Consider the following 25982-nt stretch of genomic DNA (forward strand, 5'->3'; position numbering starts at 1 on the left):
TGAATGAACACCAGTAAAAAACAAAACAGGGAGAGCACAACAATTTGGAAACCAGCAACTCGAAGACCATTTGTAAGCACATCAATAATGAGTGCAAATCTAAAATATGCATCGTCTCGAACTCTAGAACGTTGTTTAGCAATGTTGAATTCGCCGCCACGCGGTCACGTGGTTAATGTAGCGCTCTCTTTTTCAACGGCGGTGGTGTCCCCTATGTTCCCGCGTTTTTTCAAACCGACCGTGGACTATAACGACGTCTATGCGCATGCGCCGAAACTCCCAGAACAGACGCATGCGCAGAGCGCCAACAAACTGCGCCATTTTGCTTCGAGTGAGACACGCTGTTTGTCGCGCTGCATCAAAAATCCGAAGTGTGTGAGTTCGGAGGGGAGACAGATTCACAAAACCACATCCACTGTAACATTTTCGCAACCTGAGATCATGTCAGACTCGTTGACAGCAGATGTGGGACCTGCGGAGGTGGGGGTTCGCAAGTTATCCGAGCTGAGAGTCATCGATCTGAAGGCCGAACTGAAGCGCCGAAACCTCGACATCAGCGGCAATAAAGGCCTGCTTTCAGAGAGACTCAAAAAGGCAAGATAACTCCAAACGATATCAATATAGCCACAAAAATGGATTTTAGACCGTTGCAACGCTTCGCGGATTTGGTATAAAGACTCTAAAGTGGCACAAACACGTTATTGCATGCAGGTTCTTACGTCACTGGGGTGTATTAATGCAATGCACGTGCTGTTTATAGAATAATCAGTCTTTTGATTTTCTGTTGGGATATATTGGTTTACTTCCATTTTTTTGTCATTTTTTTCATCCTTTTGATTTGCATAAGAGCTGTTTTGGATAATAAACCAGCTCTGCAGGCTGTGCAATATTACTGTGAATTAAAAGAATGGAGGGTTCAGAATAATAATGATGGTTTGTTGTGAATCTGTACACAACGGGGAAGTGGTTAACATAAATGTGCTCACTGTATTTCATTAAGTCTCATTTTCGTTTTCAGGCTATTGAAGAAGAGGGGGGCAATCCAGATGAGATTGTTGTACACCTTGAAATAACTCCCAAGAAAACACCACGACGAACTCCTAAAGGTAAAAGCAGGTTTCGCGCTGTTGTGGAAGATCTGGAATTGTCAGGGTATTTTAAAAATGTGTTTTCCAAGGGTCCTGGGTAGTTCAGCGAGTATTGATGCGGACTACCACCCCTGGAGTCCTGAGTTCGAATCCTGAGTGACTCCAGCCAGGTCTCCTTAGCAACCAAATTGGCCCGGTTGCTAGGGAGGGTAGGGTCACATGGGGTAACCTCCTCGTGGTCGCGTTTAGTGGTTCTCGCTCTCAGTGGGGTGCATGGTAAGTTGTGCGTGGATCGCGGAGAGTAGCATGAGTCTCCACATGCTGGGAGTCATGCACAACGAGCCACGTGATAAAATGCGTGGATTAACGGTCTCAGAAGCGGAGGCAACTGAGACTTGTCCTCCTCCACCAGGATTGAGGTGAGTAACAGCGCCACCACGAGGACCTACTAAGTAGTGGGAATTGGGCATTCCAAAATAGGGAGAAAAAATCTAAAAATGTTTTCCAGACCTTTAAAAGCCATAAATTAAGTTAAATATTTCAAGTGTCTATTTTGTACATTGTTGTTTTTTTCTAGTACTAATCTTGCTTGCAAACCACAGTGATGCCTGTCTTGTAAGAAGATCATTCTTTTGAATCTGTTCTTTTCATTGAATCAGTTGAACAAATCAATCTAAATGACCACCTTTACATGCACTTAAACACTTTATTCCAGGGTTTTTGCTGAAAACGGCATTCTCAAACATCATGTAATTTAGAGTCGGTTTTCTTAAGCTGCTTAATGGGATAGTGCTCTCAGAAATGAAAATTCTCATTTACTCACCCTCATCTCATCCCAGATGCGTATGACTTTTTATATTCAGCAGAACAAAGATTTTTAGAAAAATATCCCAGCTCCTTAGGTCAATACAATAGGGCTCCAGACTTACATTTGGTGCACAGTTGGTGGCACCAGCGCCTCATTTGCAGTGTTCGTACAGAGTCTTGAAAGTTTGGAAAATGCTTGATTTTCACAGCTAGGTTTTCAAGGTTTGAAATATGCTTGAATTGAGTATATTCCTTGAAAATGCCTGATTTTTCCTTAGATTGTTGAAAGTTATAAAAGAGAAATTATTTCAAATTTGAAATAGATGTTTGTAACAGAAAGGATGGGCAAGAAGGAGGCGGGAACTGGCTGAACAGTCAACATAATGATATAAATTAACTTAAACACAGACACACATGCAACGCGGCCGCATGCGTCTCTCTCTCTCAATCCGGCATCTCTGGCCGCCCCCTTCGCTCTCCCACTGATCAGCTGATTTATGTCGACTGTTCAGCCGGTTCCATGCCCTCCTGATTCAGGCCGGGGCGCCACTGGTCTGACTAACCCCCCTCTCTGGGGGGGGGGGTACATGCTGCCCTTCCGGCCGTGCTGTCAGCCAGTGGTCCACCCGGCCTCCTGCAAACCTGGGGGAGACAGAAGGGTAGGCGTGGGGAGAGGGAAAGGGTGAGCGGAGAGAGAGAGAAGAACTTGCTCGCCAGCTCCTGGACACGCTGTCGCCCAGTCCTCAACCGCTCCTCTGGCAGACGGAACCGCTCCTCCCCTTCTCGGCAGACGTTCGCGGTTCCTCCAGCTCTCGGCGGTCAGCAGCAACCCCCTCCGTCCCCAGGCAGATGACCGCGACAGCGCATCCCTCCTCCCTCCCGGGTTTCGGCACCACTGTAACAGTATAAAGGATGGGCAAGTAGGAGGCGGGAACCGACTGAACAGTCAACATAAACTTTAATAATATAAATGAACTAAAAACAAGCATAAACAAACAGACATATGCAACGCGGCCACGTGCGTTTCTCTCGAACCGTGTCTCCGACTGCCCCTTGCTGATTCAGTGCCGGCTGTGCACCATCATGGCCGGCCACGCCCTCCTCATCACAGTGTTATACAGTCTTTGTTTGTGGTGTCTCGTGAGCGCGGGAGCACACGTACTCCGCTCTGCATCTTGCTTTGTTGCGCGCACATGGGAGTACTGCATGTCTCCACTGTGGTAGATTGGCGTCAAAGAAATTATACCTGCTTCCACCAACATGCCTGAGCGCTGTTTCAATGACAACTGGCTGGAAGAGGAGACATAAAATATCTATGTGGAGGAGTGCTGAACAACAAGGAAGTCATACTTCTAAGTGCGCCAAAAAAAAATTACATCAATGGATTTTTGCACTGATCAGCACTAAGAAATTCTAAAGGCATAAGCTGAGACAAAGGTTTCGTTAAAACTTGAATTTACTTAGGAATAATTTACAATCAATATGTGGTATCGCATGGGTACTTAAAAAGATGGGCAGAAAGTCAACGTAGGCTACATATTAAATGTTAAATGTAGGTCTGTACAGATAATCGATATAAAATCGTAATCGTGTTATGAACTAGTGCGACTCAAACCCCCAAAATGCAGGAATTTCATTAAATGTACTTATAGTCTGGATTAACATGGTCCAGCACGGCCATTGTGTTTTCAATTGTCTCAGCGGCTCGTGAACAGCCCACACAAACGGCATCCATCTCGTGAGTGTTCTGAGTTTGGTTTGCCATTAGGGCACGGGGCTTTTTTCTTAAAACGTGTGTTGAAAATGCAAAGTGCTACGAAATCACTATTTAAATGTAATTCAAAATATTCTTGTAATAACGTGACACTGGGGCACAAAAGAGGAGGTGGCATCACCATGTTTTAGATGAGCATGTTTTAAAAAAAGAATCTATGCAAGAAATAGAAATGTCTTCAGTTTACCTTAAAAAAAAAAAGGCTTGAGTGTTTAATAGGACCAATGTTGTGTGACTTATGAAATGACGACAGAAATATTACCGTACTACAATAAAAGTTTATCACTGACATCCCTGCATGAAGTTTTACATGAAATCATTTAATATAATTTGTAGGTAAATATTGTTGTTTATTCATTGGCTATGTATTTATATGTTGGTAAATTTACCAATTTTAATATGATTAACACATTTATATGTGTGAGGAGTATTCTTCTGTGAACACATCAAGTGGAAACATGACTTGGCAGCAATGATCGATCATGAAAACGATGATCGATAGTGATCGTGCATGATGTGAATTTTCACTTAATTCAAAATACAGTGACAGTTACCTGACAACTAAACACAAACGTGTCAAAGAGAGAGCTTATTTTTAATTTTGAGATTGATTACGTTGTGATTTTGGGGGGTACATTGATTAGAGACGTCTCATAGCAACCAAACTGATACGACGCTGCGATGCTATCATTACGATAATCAAAAGAGTGTAATTAACCATGTTTTGAACACCTGTCTCTGCAAAACGTTTGCTAAACACGTTTTATTATTGAAGAACTTGGACTCGTTAATGGACATTATTTAATAAAAGTGAATGTTTGTCACTGACTGTAAACCTCCCTGCCCTGGGTGGCATCATGTTTGCATGAGGTAACACACACCTGCATCTTGAGGAAATGAATTAATGAAGATTTCCGCACGAGTTTCTAAGTTAGATGTCTGATATAAAGTGTCATTCCCCAGCTGAAATGTAGAAATTCCGACTCTCCGAATTGAATGGAATGCTTCATGAATCACAGCAAACACAATACAGAGCATCGAGGCTTTCCCCACAAGAGCGAACACTTGGACGCAAGCATACACACACTTACACACACACACACACACCAGGCGTGTGTGGCAGTGGACTCAACGCACTGAAGCAACGCATATACAGCAGGCGAGTGTTTCAAACACTTTGACAGAGCGCAGCTAGATGGAACAGAATGCAGCGTCTTCAAAACGGAACTTCAACTTAGCACGCATATTAAAAACGCGATGGTTATGGCGTCTCCTGATAAGCCAAATGCGATTCGAAAATAGACTGTTCAGACAGTCACTAAAAAAACTGGTGCACGCTTACTAAGATTACTATGGTAACCTGAAGGAAGAACAGACAAACGTGCATTGTGCACATTCATTCCGAGCTGGGCAGTGAATCTTCACATAATGACAAAATATGATGCATTATATTTTGATTATGCAATCTTTTGTACATTGTTACATTTTATTTTATAACAGCCTATAATGATTAGACGATACACTGGAACAACAAGACACAATGCAGCAGCCATAGATGTTTGTCAGACATGTTATTATATATACAGTTTCAAACATGTAATCGCCCCTCGAGTACTCGACAAGTACTCAAGTAATTAGTCCGAGTACTCGAGCAGACAAAATGACCAAAATGCCCATCCCTAGTTTAGAGGTGAAATTCCACATGCATCTCATATCTTGTCACTGAATAGCTTGTATTTTTCAGAGCAGTCTTCTTTTAGCCTTTATTCAAATGCTGTGGACAAAATATCAGTTGTAGAATTTTTGCTTTGATTTGAAGTAAAAAAAAAATAAAAAAATAATTATCCACAAACTTTTTGAAAAATAGCATAGTCTATTTTATATTTCTTTTCATTTTCCACATGGAAATGAATAAGTAACTACAGTAACCAGGATTTGTTTTCCCCCATGGTGATTCATGCCCTATAGATAACCGTTTGGAGACTTTGGCTGTAATCATATTAAGGATTCCAATCTTAGATGTGTGTGGGTTTAAAGGAATTCTTGAAATTTAGATGTGTATAGATTGGGCTAGGGGTGGGTGATATGACAAATTCTGTGCCACGATACAAGTAATCTAATATCGTGCTAAGTGGGTAGGAAAGCTTGACGGCATCAGCAACACTATAAAGGGCAGCAGGGCTTTTAGCTGAGGGCCCATTACACAACATGGAGAATGAAGCATTTTATTAACAAGCTCTTCCTCATTTTCTCTCGGAATGTAAAGTCAAATCAAATCACTTTATTGTCACACAGCCATATACACAAGTGCAATGGTGTGTGAAATTCTTGGGTGCAGTTCCGATCAACATAGCAGTCGTGACAGTGATGAGACATATACCAATTTACAATAACATCAAATTAACACAGCACAATATAAACATCTGATATACACATAATTACACTCAACAATATACAAATAATAACATACGCTGTACAGTATACAATACGCACTATATAGATACACATTATTCAATAAAAATATATAAAAAAGTATATATAGAATGTACAGTATTGTACTGTATTGACATTCAGGCTGTCGGTTGATAGTTGTTAAGAGAGAATATAAAAATAATAATATAATTTATGACAGTCCGGTGTGAGATATAAGAGTAAGGGTAATAAAGTGCAGTGCTGATGTATTTTGATCGTGGGAGATCAAGAGTTCAGAAGTCTGATTGCTTGGGGGAAGAAGCTGTCATGGAGTTTAAAAGTGATTTTAAACCGGAGGCGTGCTCTCCTGGTTGACATTTTATTCCGTCCCCATGATATACTGTATATCGCCATACTGCCCAGCCCTAGCTTGGGTAATGTTTGAAGTCACAGAGGATGCTTTTTATCCTTGCATTTTTGTCAAGTAACATTTAGATTTGGATAAAATTTAAAGCTTCAAGGAGCTTGAAAAAGATGATTAAGGTACCTTGAAAATGTTTGTAAAGTGCTTGAATTTCATTCTTAAAAAGCTGTACAAACCCTGTGTCAGGAATTGTGAAAAACTGAGTTTAAATGTATTTGGCTAAAGTGTATGTAAACTTCTGACTTAAACTGTAAAACAATTTAAATACCTATAGATACACTTTATGCTAATATCAGTATACATAGGTTTTATTTTATTATATTTTAACCGACAAGGCTAATAATAACAATAACGACAATAACAAATGCAGAAAATGGTTAGTATTGGATGAACAGATAAATTAATAAGTAAAAGTTGGACTAGTTGGTAACAAAGTAGTGGCATGATTGTTGCAGAGAACTGTAAAAATTACAATCAGAGAGAGAAGGAAAAAAGTCAATAACCTGCTGCCGTGCATGAAAATAGTCTGTACAGTATATTGGCTCCTCTTCTCCGACACCTAAGGGCACTCTCGCCTGCACCACGCGTTGTGTAGGACTGCACGTTATGTAGCATTGCTGTCACCTTTATTAATTTTGGGAGTAAAGAGCAGACATCCCTTTGAAGTGTGGTGAACCTTGTTATATTCAATTAATGCTTGTTTTCATTAGCAGGACCATACACAGGGTCTCTGCTGTCTTCACTGATCCTGGAAGCTTTAATCTCAACCCAAAGAGCAAATTTGGAAAAGGAAATATTAAAATGCACATCTGATGAACGAAGCAGTGATTGTGTAAAATAAATATATCATTCTACATATAACGATTGCAAAATAAAATGCTATTATGTGGTGTACTAAGTTCACGTACTAGCACATTCATGTTAAGTGCAGTTTTGGGAAACATAAATAAGGAATGTTTGTAAAATTGCCTCCCAAAATGTTAGCACTGTAAATTCAAAGCATTTAAATGCAAGCACTGATAATACAATGCATTTATTTTTTCGATTAGAGCAATTCAACATGCTTTTATGCTTCAAAGACTTTAGCCATGAATTTACTTCCATACGATTGCTGCTTTTTTTGAACTATAGGTTTTCTGCAAATGTCTAAGCCAATAGTTTTTTAATTAATTTTTTATTATTCCTCTGTTGCTGGCACTAGAGGGTTCTACATTGTAACAACGGCCTTTAGAGGTGAAATAAAAACAATCATTGGCTCTGCTTGGAGGGGGTCCAATTTGTTACACTAAGGTTATAAAAATGAGCACTCCAAAGAGGTCTTGTTGTTCAAAAGAGTTAAGCTAATCATAATTTCATGTTAATGTTTCAAAACACAGACGTTTCAAAATAAGAGTTCTCGGTGTACTTTGGGCTTGTTCATTGTTAAAAGATGCAACAAATCATATTTTTCTTTCTGGTGAAGTGCTAGTGGTAGTTTATTCATTTTGGACTCGTGTTGCCTCTGTCTGTGTCGGTGTTAAAAAAAAAAGATTGATTTTAAAAATATTTTAAGATTTTGAAACTATCGTCCGATTAATTGGCTATTAACTTTTTTTCTAGGCTCCATTTTATGTTTTGACATCATATTTATTCCTTTCTTTCTGTAGGAAAAAGGCAAGACAATGATGATCCTGAGGATTGCACTCTTGAGGAGGACTCTGTTGATGGCCAGGTGCTCTCTAATGTTCTCAGTGTATAATAAGTCCTTAACAGGTTCGTGTGTTGCACAGGTTTATCAAAACTAGCTTCACCTCTTTCAGGACGATTCAGATGCTATTCCAGAGAACCTTCAGGAGATGGATATCATGGACATGAATGTTCTGGATGAAGCCGATATGGGCAATGAAAATGGGGACGATGAAGATGAACATGAGGAGCTTCAAGACGAAGAGAACGTAAGCAGCCTAAGGGAAGATGCCATAAATAACCACGATATGGAGGAGGCCAGTGATGCCATCATGAGCAGATCTGAGGTGGAGGAGGTGAGATTGTTATTTTTGCCACACTTTCTCCCATTCATATTCTCCACAGAGATTTAAAAATACTTCAAAAAAGAGTTCTGAGCCATGGAGTGGGTGGTTGCCATTGAGCTCTTTGGCTACAAATTCCATTTCCATGGTAACAGGGACTTTAATTTGTCAGATGGTCTTTTAAGGATAATTGGAAGTGTAGTTCAACTGTAATTTGAATTAAAAAAAGATTAATAAGATTAACTTGAAATTGCACTGATTTTTGGCTACTACAGAAGATGAAGGTTTATCTTTAAAGGTTTGTACATTATCACTAAAAATCAGTTTCTCTGTGGAAAAGATGAATGGGAATTTGACTTCTGGAACCCTAATGTTGTGCTCTATAGTAACACCACTGATTCTTATTTTTAATGCACTGTATGACATTTTATTCTGAATTTGCTCCTTTCAGAAAATGGAGGCCAACGGTGCAAACATGGAGGAAAAGCAGGACGCTGCTTGTCAGGTAATCAAGAATGCAATTTAAACATCTAGGTTTCAGGACATCCATGAGATCTTTTTGCAGTTTACTGGTTTGATGTATTTGAATGTGTTCTGCAGAAACTCCACGAGGAACCAAAATTATATATGTATTTTTTTTTTTTTAATCTGGTTGTTGTTTAGATGGGTGTTTTATGGCTTTATTGTACTTCTGACATGTTATTTCTTTAACAGGAGGATGATGGGGAGGATGGGCATGAAGATGAAAAAGGTACTGCATGGGTTCGTCTAGAAATGGCATTAAAGTCAGGGTGAAGCCTTAAGCTCCATTAGTATTAATCTACCAGGTAACACAGAGAAAGAGACTGGAAATCCAAAGTTGATTACTGACTTTCTACATTGCTGAAAATAGACATGTGATTTTACCATAATTTAAAAAAAAATCATCAGTGTTGCTTTTGCAAAGAAGATTCAGATATGCAGAGAGTCTGTAATCTGTTTCAGTATGTCAGGTTGGTTTAATTGGTTGTTGCAGATGCAATGTAGTGTTTCTAGGTTGCTTAAAGAAGACAACGAAGAAGACGAGAAGAAATGGATCACACTCGAGCAAAATCGTTGTAGGACTCAAAGTTTGTTAATTGGAGATTTCACTAATGGACCATTTGCTTGATTCAAAAGAATCACATTTCCAATAAAGCAAGCACAAAGCGCTTCTTCCGTATCATGGACACTTCAAGTACTAAACAAGCCAGCGATGGACACTTGAATCTAGTCGACAGTGCTCTCTGCTTTGGGGACAGGTGAATTGAAACGAAATCACCTGTTGTCTGGTAGCTTGTTGCTTGTTCTCGCTTTGGTTTTTCCAGTCTCTTTATAGGGTTTAGCTTGCCTTTGCTTGGGTCACGTCCTAGTGCAGCCTTGCCAGTTCCACGATAACCATTGCAATGTCTCAGAAGTGATTAAACTCTGTGCCATTCTATTCCTGTTAAATCCGTAGAAAGTGAGAAAGTAGCCGGGTCTTGTATGTCAGAGCCGATTAAGGAAGACTGCACTGAAGAGCCGACTGAAGAGGGGAAATCTTCAGTCTGGGAGTCTCACAAAGAGGAAGACAATGTGCACGACCTTTCTAATGCGGAGGACTCCAGCAATTTGGAAGCAGAATCGACGGCCTGTGAAGCGGACATTGACATGACAAAGCAAAACGAAGATGAATCCACAAGTAAAGACCAAGAAAATGATCAGGACAATTTGGTGGACACTGAGAGCACTTCCGCTCGGGCCACAAATGATAATGAAACTGTTTTGTGCAAAATCGAAAGCGCAGTTGATTCGGAAAGAGCGTCAAAAGAAGATGGGGTCGAGGAAAGCAAGAAGACTGAATCTGCTGAATCTTCAGAAGGCAAAGAGTCCTCTGTTCAGGGTGATGATCAGACAAAGAGGTTTGTTGTTTTCTGTCTACTAGAACAATGGCTTTCTCTGTTTCATTGGGTTCTTTGTTAACAAGTATGGGTGCTCTTGGGAGGTGTAAGCGACTGCGCATTGCGTCTACCATTATGTCATTTCCCTTGTTCTTTCAAAAAAGTAATGTACTAGAATTTTTGTTTGCTGTCTACGGCAGCGGTACATTTAGCGTAATTGGGCTTCACATGACTTTTTCAACTCATAGTATCAAAATCTTAAGTCTTTGTTCACTGCCTGAGGTTGTCTGTCCTCATTAGGTGGGTATATTTGTAATCAACACTAGTGATAGCGTTCAAACCACCCATTCAATTCCTTATGAAAGTGTTTTCTTTTTCTCTAGTGGTGACGAGGACAAATCAAGCAAGCCTGAGTCGAAAGATGATAAAGGTGGGTGTGCAATGAAAAGTCTTATGTACTTGAAGACTACTTTTGACCTCTTTCGGGCTAGATATTACTGCTGGATGTTCCTTTTTTGTGACACATTAGGTAGCGCTGGTGCAAGCGGAAGAAACCTTTGGGTCAGTGGACTTTCTTCAACCACTAGAGCGACGGATCTGAAGAATTTGTTCAGCAAATATGGCAAGGTCTGCAGTAGAACAAACTATAAAATGGAAAATGTGGTTAATAGACACTTCTAACTAGGGTTGGGAATTGAGAACAGGCTCTTCGCAACAGACTCTCATGAGCATGTTTTTTTAATGAGTTGGTCAAAAAGGCTCAAATCAGTCTTGCACTCGTGAGTTACCTGTTTCAATCTGTCAGAGTACTTGCTCACTTACTAAATCGCTTGGAGAGGTTCTTGTCTGTGAAACCACAAGTCATTACTTTTGTCTTGTCTTGTTCGAAATGAACCAAGTTAAGGCTAGGGTCTACTTCATTTTTCCATGTTCCGGTCTGTCTCACGAAAGGTCAAGCACTCCGACTTTTAATGTAGAGTCTTTTGACCACAAGCCCGTACAGACACGTTCATCACATACACACTGTGGCTGCTTATAACGATACACTTTTAGTACAGTCAACGCAAGGCACATGTACAGATGACGCACATGGACGCAGACTGTCCGTGTGCAGCCCAAGTTTTCTAGATATACAGACAGTCCTTGTGCGTCGTCTGTACATGTGCTGTACGTGTCGTCTGCACGTACTGTGCTGCTGATGAAATTCCCAACATGCGGAAAAACAAAGTATACATTGGCTTTGACTGTACTAATGTGAACTTGAAGGGAAATTCCAGGAATGTGAAATTCTTGGTCTAATACAATTGACAGCATTTATGGCATAATCTTGATTGGGACCAAAAATTATTTCGATTCGTACCTCCTTTAAAAAACTTAAGTCGAAGTTACTTGCAATGGAAGTGAATGGGGACAGTTTTTGGAGGGTTCAAAGGCAGAAATGTAAGGCTTAAAATTTTATAAAAGCACTTTAATTCTTGAAGTAACAAACGAGAGAAAAATTTGAAAAGATATATGGAAGGCGCTCTTTGGTAGGGAAATCTATTTTTAAATCAAGTAGGTTCCAATGCACTCTTCAGATCTTAATTAGAAAACACCTTTATTAAGTTGGCTGTTTCATATGTAAAACTATTTAAAAACTGTCACTAGTGAAAAAAGAAATGTGAATTGATTCTGAAGAAGGCAGTTGTGCTGATACGCATGGGTTTGCAGTCCAAATGTCTTTTTTTACTGTTGACAGTTTTTAAATTATTTCAAATAGCCAACTTAAAGGCAGTTTTAATTAAGTACTGAAGAGTGCCTTGGAACCTACTTCTTGATCACTTTAATTCTTCTTTTTAAAAACTTGTGTATTATTTGAGCTGTAAAGTTGTAAAAGCTGTAAAATAATTTTTACATTAAGGGTTTACAGTGTTACATTGTCAAGGCAACAAAGTTGGAAAATTGGATTTAACTGTACAAAGAAAAGATTAGTATGTGTTTTTATCAAACTGAAATCAAGTTAACACGCAATTGTTTACTACTTGTGGCTGTTCTTTTAAAAACTGAGTATTTTGACATTTACGAATCAGACCCATTGTAAGTGCCCCACTTTAACCCAGATTTTTGCTGCTTTTTTTTTTTTTTTTTTTTTTTAAGAAAAGGAGGGACGAGTCGAAATTGTTTTTGGTTGTAATCAACATTATGCCACAAATGCTGTCGATTGAGCTTAACTTGTATTGAACCCAGAATATTTCTTTAAGGTTTGTGAGACTTAAATCAGTGTAATTACAGACTGGTCATATGACAAATGTGTACTTGAAGATATCTGGAACATTTTTTTGCGATAAATTGGGAGTACTAAAATAATTATAAATGCAATCATTAAAAAAGAACAGAAATTAAATCGAAATCAGAATCGTTATGTTCCTTTTCCCATACCTACTTTTAAATGTACCATGGTTGAACATTCTTAGGTTGTTGTATTTTGTACAATGTCCTAATATCTGCAAATGTGTTGTTATTCAAAGGTTGTTGGCGCTAAAGTAGTAACCAACGCCCGAAGCCCAGGAGCTCGCTGTTATGGATTTGTCACTATGTGTTCTACTGAGGAGGCGACCAAGTGCATCAGCCATCTGAACAGAACCGAATTGCATGGCAGAATGATTTCAGTTGAAAGAGTATGTGGTTGTCAACATTATTGATTTGATATGGTGTAGTCCAGGGGTCGGGAACCTATGGCTCACGAGCCACAAGTGGCTCGCCGGGTGTCTCTCCATTCTCCAACACATGATCGTTTAAAACTTTCTAGAGATCATTTTCCAACGAAGTGTGGGTGCGATTGCAAAGCTTGAAGTCAATGACACTGTTTTGATTTCCTTTCTCCCGAATTTTACAGCCTACTTCAGGTGAACAAGGTTTGAAATGAACACCCGCCAAATGAGTATTTTGCTGATGTACCAGCCACTGTGGAAGGCAACCTGTAAGACACAGAGGCGCGTTTGACGAAAAGTGATTATATTTTGAAGACGCCGATGCGCGTCTGATTTTGTGTACGCAGTGAGCTCCGCTGTTCACGAGTGCAATGAAAGCGCTTCTCCAAGACAAACACATGCATAGAGTTCTGGGCTTCCCAATAACTATTGATCTTAGCTGTTAAGAGCATTTTCTACGAGCGATTTTATGAACGTTCGTTATTATTGTGCACCCAGGGTGTGATATAGCACCCGCAAAATGCGGCGAGGCTCAATCCAGTTCACAAGCTCCTCGTCCAGATGTATTTCATGTGTGAATAATTTTGCTCATCTACCCTCAACAGGTGGGTGACCTGTAAGACGTCTCGGAGTGACACATGACAAGAAATGCTTAGTCACAAAGACAAACACTTGAAGAAATACACTATTATATTTTTAAGAACAGACAAAAGAAAAGCCGTCAATGCTCATGTCTGATTCGCTGTTTGTTCAGAGGCGTGCAGTGGGACCCTGTCTCGTGGAACAAGCGCATGTATCACTCCTGTTATCACTCCTTTTTCTCTGTTTCATTCAACTGAAAAATGTTTGGAAGAATAATGTAATCTATGAGAATACTGCAAATGATCTCTGATCATCTCGTGAGGTACTGTGAATTTCGCTTTATTTCCACGGAGCAGTTCGCTCTTACACATTGTGAACGCAACTCTGCAGGTTCAGTAATATATACAGGTATCTTTGTATTAAAAAAAAAACAAAGACAAAGTGATTAAATCAAAGTAATACAAGACACGTTCACTTTGAACCTAAAATTGAGTTCTATTTTATTTTCTTTAGGCAGCATTAACTGTATTACCAAAATGCAATACAAACGCATTTGATAAGAACACACATTTGGCAGCATTTTTTGGCAACACAAAGGAATTTATTACGCTTATTTATTATGATGATTATTATAATAATCTTTACATTTATAATTGTCTTTTAGTTCTTAATTTGCACCTGTTGCCGCATACAGATACTTGCGTGATGGCAAATGGAGCCGTTGGAGACTGTAAATGTTTGTATTTCGGGAGGAGGTTATAAGATTTAATAACCGTTATTTTAATTGCTTTTTTCATTTCGTTTAAAGTGCAGTTTGGATTTAGAAATGTCTTTTTGTTTGTTTTTCGTGTTTCAATAAATTAATTTTTAAAGCAAAATCAACAACGCAAAAATATTCACCGACCTTGGGGGTTGACCATATAATCGGATATCACGATATTTTAAATGCGATTATCATTAAAATATTTTTTACATATCGCCCAGCCCAAAAGGGGAGTTACATTTTTCATGAACAATTGTAAAATGAAGTAATTTTATGGGGACCCGCGCAAACACGTGTACTCGATTCCATATTGCAACGTTACCTATTAATTTTTGCATATTTATTTTTGAGTGGTCTATGGGCAATATAAACAGTTTATTTTATTGAAAAACGTTGTTTTTGAAAATAGTAAATTATTCGTTTGTGGTATTGCTCTTTTGAAAAAAATGCATCAACCATAAATAAAAAAAAAATTGGCTCCTTAGTGGAAAAAAGGTACCCGACCCCTGGTGTAGTCAATCTGTATCTTCATTTAGGCCAAGAATGAGCCAGCTGGAAAGAAGCCTACTGACAAAAGTGATTGCAAAAAGTCTGGCACTGACAGAAGACAATCCTCTGACTCCAAGACTGAGAAGTAAGTCTTCAACCCTGGTGTTTATAGATCTCCCTGCATGCCAAATACTTGGAACGGTCTCACAGTAGAGTTATATCATTACAGATCCGAGAACAATGATGAGAAGACTGAAAGCTCTGATGGCAAAGGTAATAAGCTTGCATCAACCCTTGTTAGTTCCCTAAGTAAATTGCCATGGCACACAAGTTATTATGGTTTCTCCTTGCCGTTACAGAGCCTGGTGGAGAAAGGACTGTTGTGATGGACAAATCAAAAGGAGAGCCAGTTATTAGCGTGAAAACAAAAAGCAAAGAGCGGGTATGTTTGGTGGTTTTGACTGTTTTGACTTCCCCACGCTTATTTTTAGGATGTTTTTAAGTGTTGTTGAAATTATTTTGTTTGCCACAGAGCACCAAGAGTCGCGACCGCACGTCCTCCAGCAAGGACAGGAAGGACATTTTGTCCTTCGATCAGATAAAAGAGCAGAGAGAGAGGGAGCGTCAGAGGCAGAGAGAACGAGAGATCAGAGAGGTGGAGAGACGCAAGCACTCTGGGTAAATTTTACATTGATTTGTTTCAAATTGTGTCAGATATTAACTATTTTTAGTAAGGGGCAATATTTGCACCCTGGGATTGATTTGCTTTTTGTCTTTTTTTTTAGCCCCCCTCCTCAATAACCAATATAAACACAGTATGTTGTCCAAATGCCAAATAATACAGTTGGTTGGATTGTGATATCAGTCTAATCCGTTAACTATTACCTATAAAAACATAGCGGAACACCATATCATAACTTAATAGACGCTCTGCTGGAATACGTTACAACACAGTAATGGTACTGAAATTAAGGCATTAAACTTAGTGCAAAAGTAGCGACATAAATGCGGCAGTTTACATTTAGAATTTCACAGAGAGGGTTTAATGTGCAGGCACTTTCTGAAAAGATGCAGGTACAAGTTCATTTTTAAAACGCCACTACTTTAACTACAAAAATCTGAACTTGACCTCACTAACCAACTGTGACAAATCTCAAGTTCTCTTGAGGAGGAAGCGAGGGACGGGTAAATGTTCAACGCAAGTCTTATTTTACACACTTTGTCGTCTAACCCAACAAGGTTTGTTTTTCAGTACAACACAACGCACAGAACACACTGTTGCATGTGTCTCCTCTGGCGGTCTGGACTGCCCTCTTATCCTTCTCCAGCTCTCACTGTAACACAACAGCTGTTAGAAATAATTTCCCACAGGTGTCAATCCTTACCGTTCTTCCTCTTCTGGCCTCGCTCTCCACAGACATCGCTCGGCCACGGCCACATCACCACACCAACTAGTTGGATATTGGACTTAGACCAGGGATCGTTAACCTAATGCACGTGGTGGGGTAATCACTGGCACGCGAGCAACAGCGAGAGGAGTGGGCAATTATTTTTTATTTTTTTAATGAAGTCCCTCTCACTTGCATGCCAATCTACCTCTTGATGTAATCCTTCCTCATGATCATGCAACATGTTTTTATGAGCTGAATGGGAAGCTAAACATTATCAAAGTGTGATGAGACTGTGGTGTAGTCAACAGACAAGCGCAGCGGCAGCAAACTATTCACGCATCACGAGCCAAATTCAGGCAGCATTTTACTTTCGATGAATCGCGTGAGTAAACGCCTCCGCACAGGGTGACTAAAGCGGATGTCATCCTACATTTTTGTGTTTTATTTGTTGCTTTTTGTTTTCAGAAGGCATGATGTAACTAAGACACCACTATCAATCCTTGAGATTTTCAACCCAGCATACACCCTCCTTAAACCACAATGACGGTGACTCAAAATTACATCATACAATTTAAAGAGTAAAAGTAAACACATCGTGGGGTTAAAAATCTGAGGCTAATTCAAAAAAAGAAATTTAACCAGGAAATGAAGTATGACAAATTATACTAAGTGTAAAAATGTATGACAAAATGAGTAAGAAATATTTAAGATGCTTCACAGTTTCTTGGTCACCAATCAAATAAGCAATTGGATGACAAACTTTCTTTTTTTTTTTTTTTGTCCAACTCATTTTGTACAAAAGCCAAGTTTTCCGACCGTCCCCTGACTTTGGCCATGTCCGCACAAATTCTTTTTGGTTTGAAAACAGTTTGTTTACTAATCTCATCATTTTCTAAACTATGTGATACTACAGTTTTTCATTTTTGGTGGAGGAAAACGCTATTCCAGTGTGAATTAGGTGAGCTGCTGTAAACATAGCAAAATCAATGCATTTTCAAACGAAAATAGACAAGTGTGCCTTTATTATTATCTTGTCCATCTTAAAAAAAAAAAAAATTAAGTTGTTTTTGAAAAGTTTTAGCTACATTTATGCATCTCATCCAAACTGGAACTGTGTTTTCCTCAACTTAAAACTGAGACTTTAAAACGCTCTCCAGCACTGCATACTTTGGACAACGATGACGTTTAGAAACTGAAAACTGAGTTTTAAATGAAAATGGAGTAGTGGGGACGTGGACTTCAATGAAAATGCGGCAACAAGCTATATTGATTTGATACATTTTTGTTAATCTGTTATAAATTCAAACTACCCTCAGTGACCACTTTTTTAGGTACACCTCTACACCTACTTAATCATGCGATTATCTAATCAGCCAGTTGTGTGGCAGCAATGCATAAAACTAGGCAGATACGGGTCAAGATCTTCAGTTAAGGTTCACATCAACCATCAGAATTGGGGAAAAAATTATCTCAGTGATTTCGAATGTGGCATGATTTTTGGTACCATACGGGCTGGTTTGAGTATTTCCGTAACTGCTGATCTCCTGGGATCTCCTGGCATCTGCCTCAAGGTTCGATGTGTTGTGCATTCTGAGATGCTATTCTGCTCACTACATTTGTACAGAGGGGTTAGGCTGAGGTAACTCAGATTTCTATCAGCTCGAGCAAGTCTGGCCATTCTACGTTGACCTCTCTCATCAACAAGGCATTTCTGTCTGCAGAACTGTCCCTCACAGGATGTTTTTTTGTTTTTGGCACCATTCTGAGTAAACTATAGAGCAGTGATTCTCAACTGGTGGGTCGCGACCCAAAAGTGGGTCGCAGGTCTATTGGGACTGGGTTGCGAATAGTAGGTAGAGAACAATGCCAAGGTTCTCCCATTGAAAACTTTTTGGCGGTCACCCAAGTGAAATTTAGGGCTGTCGATGTAAATTTAAAAATAATCTTGCGTTCATCTAAAGGCTTCTCATTTGCCCTGCGATATTTTCACGGTGCGATTTAAAAGCTTTTGTGCAAATGTTACCGAACCATGATCTGCTCTGCTCTCTGGCGTGCGCGCAAAATATCTGGGCTCCCTTGCTATTGCGGCACGCAGACCTCAAAACTGATGTGATCCATTTGAATTCAAGAGAATTTTCTGGTTTAAATCGCCATGGAGGAAATAGAACCTCTCAAATAGTAGGCTGCCCTGATATGCTAAGCAACACTGAGGAAAAGAGCAACACTGTACATGTGCCAAAATTAAAAAAAAATTCCCATTACACGTCTTCACCTTTACAAAATGTTTTCACAATTTTACAGTAATAAAAGTAACTGCATATTTTGACAAATGCTATAGTTTCATGTTAAATAATCTGTTAGGTTGAATCTATTAGATCTCAGTTTAATATCAACAGTGGTAGTTGTAGTTAAAATTTCTAAATGTGTTTTGGCTTTTTTTTTGTTTTTTCATAAATACAATAATTTATTAGTATTATTTAAGACTAGCTACCAGTGTTGTGGTACTCGAGATTGACCACTTTTTGAAGGTCTCGTCTCAGAATCGACCACATTTTTACTGTTTTGTCTCCAGCAAAGAGGACTCGGGATTTTATTTCAAGACCACAACTGCGGGAATATCACTAAATTGCCTGTGAATTGTCTGATTTATTTGTTAACATCATTACTGCGATTGGATGTAAAACTTCCTTCAAATGCGAGCAATAACTTTACTCATTTCTAATTTGAAATTTTTGTTACTGTTAAAGGCCGTCACCCCTCCCCGCCCCCCTTCACATACACTCCTAGAAAGTGAATGCGGTAGACAGAAGAAATTGTGGCTGTTAGAGAGATGTCAGACAAATCTTCTGTAATACAATTTGGCTACCTAAACCAGTGTTTCCCAAACCCTGTGCCCACTAGTGTGCCATGGAAAATTATCAAATTCCTCAAAATAAATAAATATTTTTTTCCGGTAATTTAGTGAAGGCATAGAGACAGTAGAAGAGTTTTAAAATTGCCAATTCAGTATATTTGCTATTACAAAGTATGTTATGCAACCAGTTTAAATATTTTGTCCATAACATTATTGTTCTAACAAACACAACCGCTGTAAAACTAAACGCCTCACATGCCCACAAAATGATGCTTCATCACACATGTAGTAAAAACATTCAGTCAGTGAACCGAATGAATAGAATACAACAGGTGTATTTTTTTTTACTCTAAAAGACTAAGAGCTGTTTATTTGTGCACAGCGTAGTTACAGATGTTATGAACAGATGTGGCTTGTCGCATTTCTCTCATGAAACAAAAAGAATGAGAAACTGTTACATACGATTACTAAAAGCAAATTCTCCTGCTACCTAATTGTTAACATATTGAGGGATGTAGCTAATGTAGTGTTAACTTTGTGAGAGATTTAGGGGACGGAGCACGTGGTAACGTTGTTCCCAAGCTACGTTTTTGCTTGTGATAAACAATGACGGGGCAGGCCACATAAAGCTATGTAGCTAATGTATATAAAGTTACGTTACATCAATGTCAGCTCCGACATAAACGCTACACGCAGCGTCAATAAAAGAGGTGAATGAAGAGGAATCTTCGTTTGTTTTCCGTGGATGTTTTTATGGGAATGTGAATCTTTCAGATCAATTTGAGGAGTGTGCCTATGGTTTGCACATTCCACATTGTATTGTAAGTGTGTCATGCAGTGTGGGACTCGCACTGGTCTTGGTCTCGACTCGGTCTCGCCCTGCCATGGTCTTGATCTCAACCCCTCAAACTCTTGGTCTTGTCTCGATACACTCTGGTCTTGGTCTTGACTTGGTCTCTGTTTAGGTGGTCTTGACTACAACACTGCTAGCTTCACTGACCTAACCACAGTAATAAGGAGCCATCCATGGTCTTTCCTGTGCTTATGTCTTAAGTTTTGCAAATCAAGTTTTCCTCCTGTGTAATATAATGTGTGATCTGTTTGAATGAAACTTCCTGTACATCAAAAAATAATGTCACTTGATTCATGCCCTTATACTTGAAAACCATGAACAAAACTAATACATACGTTTTTCTATGGTGGGTCGCCACTGTATGTCCAGTGTAGAATCTGGGGCCCGAAGCAAAACCAGTTGAGAACCACTGCTCTAGAGACTATTGTGTGTGGAAATCCCAGGATATCAGCATTTACAGAGATTCAGGCCAGCCTGTCTGGCACCAAAAATCATGCCACGGTCAATCACTGAGATCATTTTTCTTCCATTCTGATAGTTGATGTGAACATTAACTGAAGCTCCAGACCTCTATCCGCATGATTTAATGCATTGCACTGCTGCCACACGATTGGCTGATTAGATAACGGCATAAGTAGGTGTACAGGTGTACCTAATAAAGGGGTCGGTGGGGGTATTGCATGCACCCTGTTGATAACTAGATTCTAGTCTAGTTTCTAGTCTTGATTTAATTTAAATAAACCAATCCTCCAACTGATTTCGCATCTATTTATTGTTTAAACATCGCAGTGACCGCGACAGCCGTTTGGAGCGTGAACGTATCCGTCTCTTCCGGGAGCGGGAGGAGAAAGAGAGGCTGATGAAGAGGCGCAACTGGCTAGAGCTGGAGAAGCAGAAACTGGACGCCGACCGCATGGAGCGCGAGTTCCTGGAACGTGAGCGCATCCGTGTGGAGTACGAGCGCCGCCGTGAACAGGAGCGCATTCATCGCGAGAGAGTGGAGCTGCGGCGGCAGCAGGAGCAACTGCGCTACGAACAGGACCGACGTCCTCTCAAGAGGCCTTACGACATGGATGGCAGGTATGTTGGAAATGCTTGGTGCTAGTGATAATAGACCAATTTATTGGCCTATATTTGGCCATTTTAAAAATGTTCAACATCAGCAGATAACTGTGTCCAACAGAAGTGGTCATTCTGCCTTTTGTCAGTTCCAAAATTCTATGACAGCTTTTCTGTTTTCGCAATAAATTGTTCTTGTGAATTGATAAAATACTGTACAGTAAGTGTTCATTTTGTTAAATCTTGTGCAAAATAAGTACATTTTAACTCAGGTTGTGTATATCTTAATTCCTAGCTTTAAATATATACACTGACCAGCCACAACATTAAAACCACCTGCCTAATATTGTTTAAGTCCCACTCATGCTGCCAAAACAGCTCTGACCCGTCAAGGCATCGACTCCATAAGACCTGTATCTGGCACCAAGACATTAGCAGCAGATCCTTTAAGTCCTGCAACTTGCGAGGTGGGGCCTCCATGGATTGGACTTGTTGCTCCAGCACATCCCATAGATGCTCCAGCACATCCCATAGATGCTCAATCGGATTGAGATCTGGGGAATTTGGAGGCCAAGTCAACACCTTGAACTCTTTGTCATGTTCCTCAAACCATTCCTGAACAATTTTGCAGTGTGGCAGGATGCATTATCCTGCTGAAAGAGGCCACTGCCATCAGGGAATACCGTTGCCATGAAGGGGTGTATGTGGTCTGCAACAATCTTTAGGTAGGTGGTACGTGTCAAAGTAACATCCACATGAATGCCAGGACCCAAGGTTTCCCAGCAGAACATTGCCCAGAGCATCACATTGCCTTGCCGGCCTGCCTTTTTCCTATAGTGCATCCTGCTGCCATCTCTTCCTCAGGTAAACGACGCACACTCACCTGGCCGTCCACATGATCTAAAAGAAAAGGTGATTCATTAGACCAGGCCAACTTCTTACATTGCTCTACGGTCACTGCGGTGTACTGTGTGTTCTGACACCTTTCCATCATGGCCAGCATTATGTTTTTCAGCTATTTGTGCTACAGTAGCTCTACCTACCACTTTTGGTAGGTACTAACCACTGCATACCGGGAACACCCCACAAAACCTGCTGTTTTGGAGATGATCTGACCCAGTCATCAAGCCATCACAATTTGGCCCTCAGATCAAAGTCGCTCAGATCCTTACACTTGCCCATTTTTGCTGCTTCCAACACATGAAATTCAAGAACTGACTGTTCACTTGCTGTCTAATATATCCCATCCCTTAACAGTTGCCATTGTAACAATAAACTATACTATATACTATTATTCACTTCACCTGTCAGTGATTTTAATGTTGTGGCTGATCAGTGTATAAAATAGTATGACATTACATTTGCCACCCCAAGTTGGTAGGCAAATGGGGCATTAAAGTCCTACTTTTTCCTAAGGGACAGGGAAAGTTTCCAAATAAAATATTTGTATTTTTAATTTTTTTGTATGTACAGAAAAGACGATTGGCAGATGAAGAGGATGAACATGGATGATCGTTGTGGAAGGTCAGATTTTGGACGGCAAGACCGCTTTCAAGACTTTGATCACAGAGATCGCAGCCGCTATCAGGATGATATGATGATGGACAGGTAGCACAGAATTCCTGTTTCCAAGCTCTCAGTTCTTTGTAGTTGTACATCCACATGTTGTACATCACCCAATCATTCAAGTTGTCTACATTTGACTATAGACTCTATAATCATACACCACTACATAGCATAGTAATTTTGATTTGCATCCCCTTATGAACAGGAGAGGTGGATTGCTAGGGGACAGAGACAATCAGGTAAGAATAGTCCCTTATAGATGTTAATTTTGATATATTAGTACTGGACCCCATCTGATCTCTTTCTCTCATTCTCAACCCACAGCACTTCTCTGATCGGGACAGGCACAGCAGGGACAATCGTGATAACTGGGGTGGCAGCTATGACAAACGTGGAATGAATCCTACGAGGCCAGTGCCTGGAAGGCGAGTCGATTTGTCCTCTACAATAGCCAGACGCGGTTTCATTGTTAAAGTTAGATTGTCTACGTTAATTTCATACCCATCTCCGTGATTTTTACTGGAGTGCATGCTATGACCTTTGCTGTCTTAATGCTTCATGTTTGCAGTCGCGACAACAGAGACTGGGAACCTGGTCGTAAAATGGACGGGGACAGAAACTGGCAAGGTTGGTCCAACAAACATTGGTTAAAGCAATCCATTAATCCAAAGTAAAAATTCTGTCTTTATTTACAAGTTTCAAGATATCATGTAAAGTCCTTTTAACATAACATACCTTGCTTTTTAGGACCAGACCGAGGTGTCCCAGGACAGGGTCACATGGCACGAGGAGGAATGGCAAGGTATATTTTATAAATTTGGTTTATGTAGGATTTTAGGCTTCTCAATGGATATCATGGTAGAAGAATGGCAATATAGCTTCTTTAGAGTTTCCATTTGTTATGCATGAAATAACAAATTAAAGAAACAAGTTTGTTTACCATAAGGCTGTTTGTCTGCTTCACAGCCGGGGCGGGTACATACCAACAGGGACATCCCAGTCTCTCGCTGGAGCCTTAAACCGACCAAACCAGATTATGCCTGGCAGCGGGATGCAGGGGGGCGGAGCCTTCGGTCGACGCTACTAACAAAAAAGCCATCATCCCTTGTGTCTGTTGTTTGTGCGTAATTATGAAAACTGTAGCTTGTACATTGCCGATCGAGCTTTGTAATTTTATTTTTTAAGTCCGCTTTTCTTTTAATGTTGTGACGACAGAAAACTGATTACGTTGTGTAAAGATTGTGTTTGAGATTTTTAGATTCCCCCCCTCCTCCATTCCACATCTTGATAGATTTTAGTCATTTTTCTGCTTTGTTTTACACATGGTGAACGCTCAAGAATATTTAGCTAAAATGAATCCAGTCGTTGAAACCATGAACTTGTTGATGTTCACTTGTTGATGTGTTACAATAAAATTGTGGCATTTTCTTTAAAGTAGAACTCTTTGAAAGTGCTCTTTATGAAGGATTACTCATTTTCCTTGATAGTATTGTGTTGTCACTAGGTGGCGTACTTAGTCAACCATACACTGCAGTTGATGCAGAACTGGAGTATTGAGGTGTAATAGCAGAAGTCAGAACAGGAACGTGGAAAAACTTAAGCAGAAATGTACATGGTGCATGCTATATTAAACATCCTACCACAATGCTAGGGGTGTTCAACCTGTTTTACAGAAATGTCAGTTGAGTAGTTAGCATATTGCTAAATGGTTACTAGCTCTTTTCTTACTGTCCAAAGTCAAAAGAACTTTCTAGACAAGTTTATGATATTCTGGTCTAAGGTCCCTCCTTTTATTTAAATCTGTGGGATTTTATAACACACAGTCTGATCACTTTGAAAAAGTGTTAGCATGCCTCTCAACAAACGACACACTTAGAGGTATCATTCATGTCTGACACAAACTAGCTGCAATCCTAGCTATAGATTTTCTCACTGCTGTAAAAAGACATCATGCAGTTGAAGTCAGAAGTTTACATACACTTAGGTTGAAGTCATTAAAACTCTTTTTTTTTTTTTTTTTTTTTTTTAACCACTCCACAGATTTCATATTAGCAAACTATTGTTTTGGCAAGTCGTTTAGGACATCTACTTTGTGCATGTCATTTTTCCAACAATTGTTTAGACAGATTGTTTCACTTTTAATTGACCTTATCACAATTCCAGTGGATCGGAAGTTTACATGCACTAAATTAACTGTGCCTTTAAGCAGATTGGAAAATTCTTGAAAATGATGTCAAGCCTTTAGGCAATTAGCCTAATTTAGCTTCTGATATTGGAAAATTACCTGCGGATGTATGTTAAGGCCTATCTTCAAACTTTTCTTTACTTGACATCATGGGAAAGAAATCAGCCAAGAACTCAAAGAAAAATTGTGGACCTCCACAAGTCTGGATGGGGTGCTTTGCTGCAGGAGGGAGTGGTGCACTTTACAAAATAGATGGCATCATGAGGAAGGAAAATTGTGTGGATATATTGAAGCAACATCTGAAGATATCAGCCAGGAAGTTAAAACTCGTCACAAATGGGTCCAAAATTCCACCAACTTACTGTGCGAAGCTTGTGGAAGGCCACCCAAAACGTTTGACCCAAGTTAAACAATTTAAAGGCAATGCTACCAAATACTAACAAATTGTATGTAAACTTCTGACCCACTGGGAATGTGATGAATGAAATAAAAGCTGAAATAAATAATTCTCTCTACTATTTTGTCATTTCACATTCTTAAAATAATGATAATAACTGACTTAAGATGGGCATATTTTATACAATTAAATGTCAGGAATTGTGAAGAGGAAAAAAAAAAAGTTTAAATGTATTTGGCTAAGGTGTATGTTAACTTATGACTTCAGTTGTATTTGGAATATTACAACGCTAGTTTGAGTAAAAGACTGGCATTATGTCCACCTGCTCCTTGGCAAAATTGCTCAATACATCTAGATTATAAGGTATTTATAAATAGATGCACTTCCATGATTTTAAATGTCATGTTTAGGGAATTGAAAGGTCACTCATTGTGCAAGTTTAATCACTAGATTTTTAGATGACTAATAAATCTAACAATAAACCCCAAGTTTCCATCTCGCATAAAAACCCAATGACGAAGTGAAAAAAAAAAAAGTTTACTGAATGTTTTATTTTGGTGTATAATCTCAACCAATTTGGTAGATTCTTACATTTATATTTCAAATTCTACCTGTACCTGTTATAGTATTTAAGCATAATCGGTGTAAGAGCGTGCATGTGAAATCATAGACCTTTTTCACGCTTTCGCCATCTTTGATTTTTAATGGGAATGCCAACAGTCTCTTCTATGGGCTGTACTG

The 25982-nt window shown here is 39.5% G+C and overlaps 1 protein-coding gene across 2 annotated transcripts; it reads left to right on the plus strand.

Moving 5' to 3' along the window:
• The first annotated feature begins 322 nt into the window (after positions 1-322).
• LOC127438925 (scaffold attachment factor B2-like) lies at positions 323-25359 on the plus strand. Of its 2 annotated transcripts, none has more exons than XR_007896825.1 (21): positions 323-594; positions 1019-1106; positions 8152-8216; positions 8305-8526; positions 8966-9019; positions 9229-9265; positions 9992-10433; positions 10796-10842; positions 10942-11039; positions 12920-13069; positions 14984-15081; positions 15166-15209; positions 15296-15378; positions 15469-15614; positions 20824-21114; positions 22567-22701; positions 22865-22898; positions 22984-23133; positions 23228-23286; positions 23407-23461; positions 23626-23719. XR_007896825.1 is itself a non-coding variant. In XM_051694830.1 (21 exons), the coding sequence occupies exons 1-21, from the start codon at positions 442-444 to the stop codon at positions 23744-23746; spliced, it is 2523 nt and encodes an 840-aa protein (XP_051550790.1). In that variant the 5' UTR covers positions 323-441; the 3' UTR covers positions 23747-25359. The 2 variants fall into 2 exon arrangements, 1 of the variants encoding a protein (XP_051550790.1); XM_051694830.1 differs by having other exon boundaries at positions 22984-23084; positions 23626-25359.
• Positions 25360-25982: the final 623 nt, after the last annotated feature.

This window comes from Myxocyprinus asiaticus, chromosome 50 (assembly GCF_019703515.2).
Source record: "Myxocyprinus asiaticus isolate MX2 ecotype Aquarium Trade chromosome 50, UBuf_Myxa_2, whole genome shotgun sequence".
Taxonomy (NCBI): Eukaryota; Metazoa; Chordata; class Actinopteri; order Cypriniformes; family Catostomidae; genus Myxocyprinus; species Myxocyprinus asiaticus.

Coding starts and splice junctions, on each gene's coding strand:
- LOC127438925 (XM_051694830.1), top strand. CDS start 442: ATGTCAGACTCGTTGACAGCAGATGTGGGACCTGCGGAGGTGGGGGTT. Junction 8,217..8,304: donor AGGACTCTGTTGATGGCCAG/GTGCTCTCTAAT, acceptor CACCTCTTTCAG/GACGATTCAGATGCTATTCC. Junction 15,379..15,468: donor AAACAAAAAGCAAAGAGCGG/GTATGTTTGGTG, acceptor TGTTTGCCACAG/AGCACCAAGAGTCGCGACCG.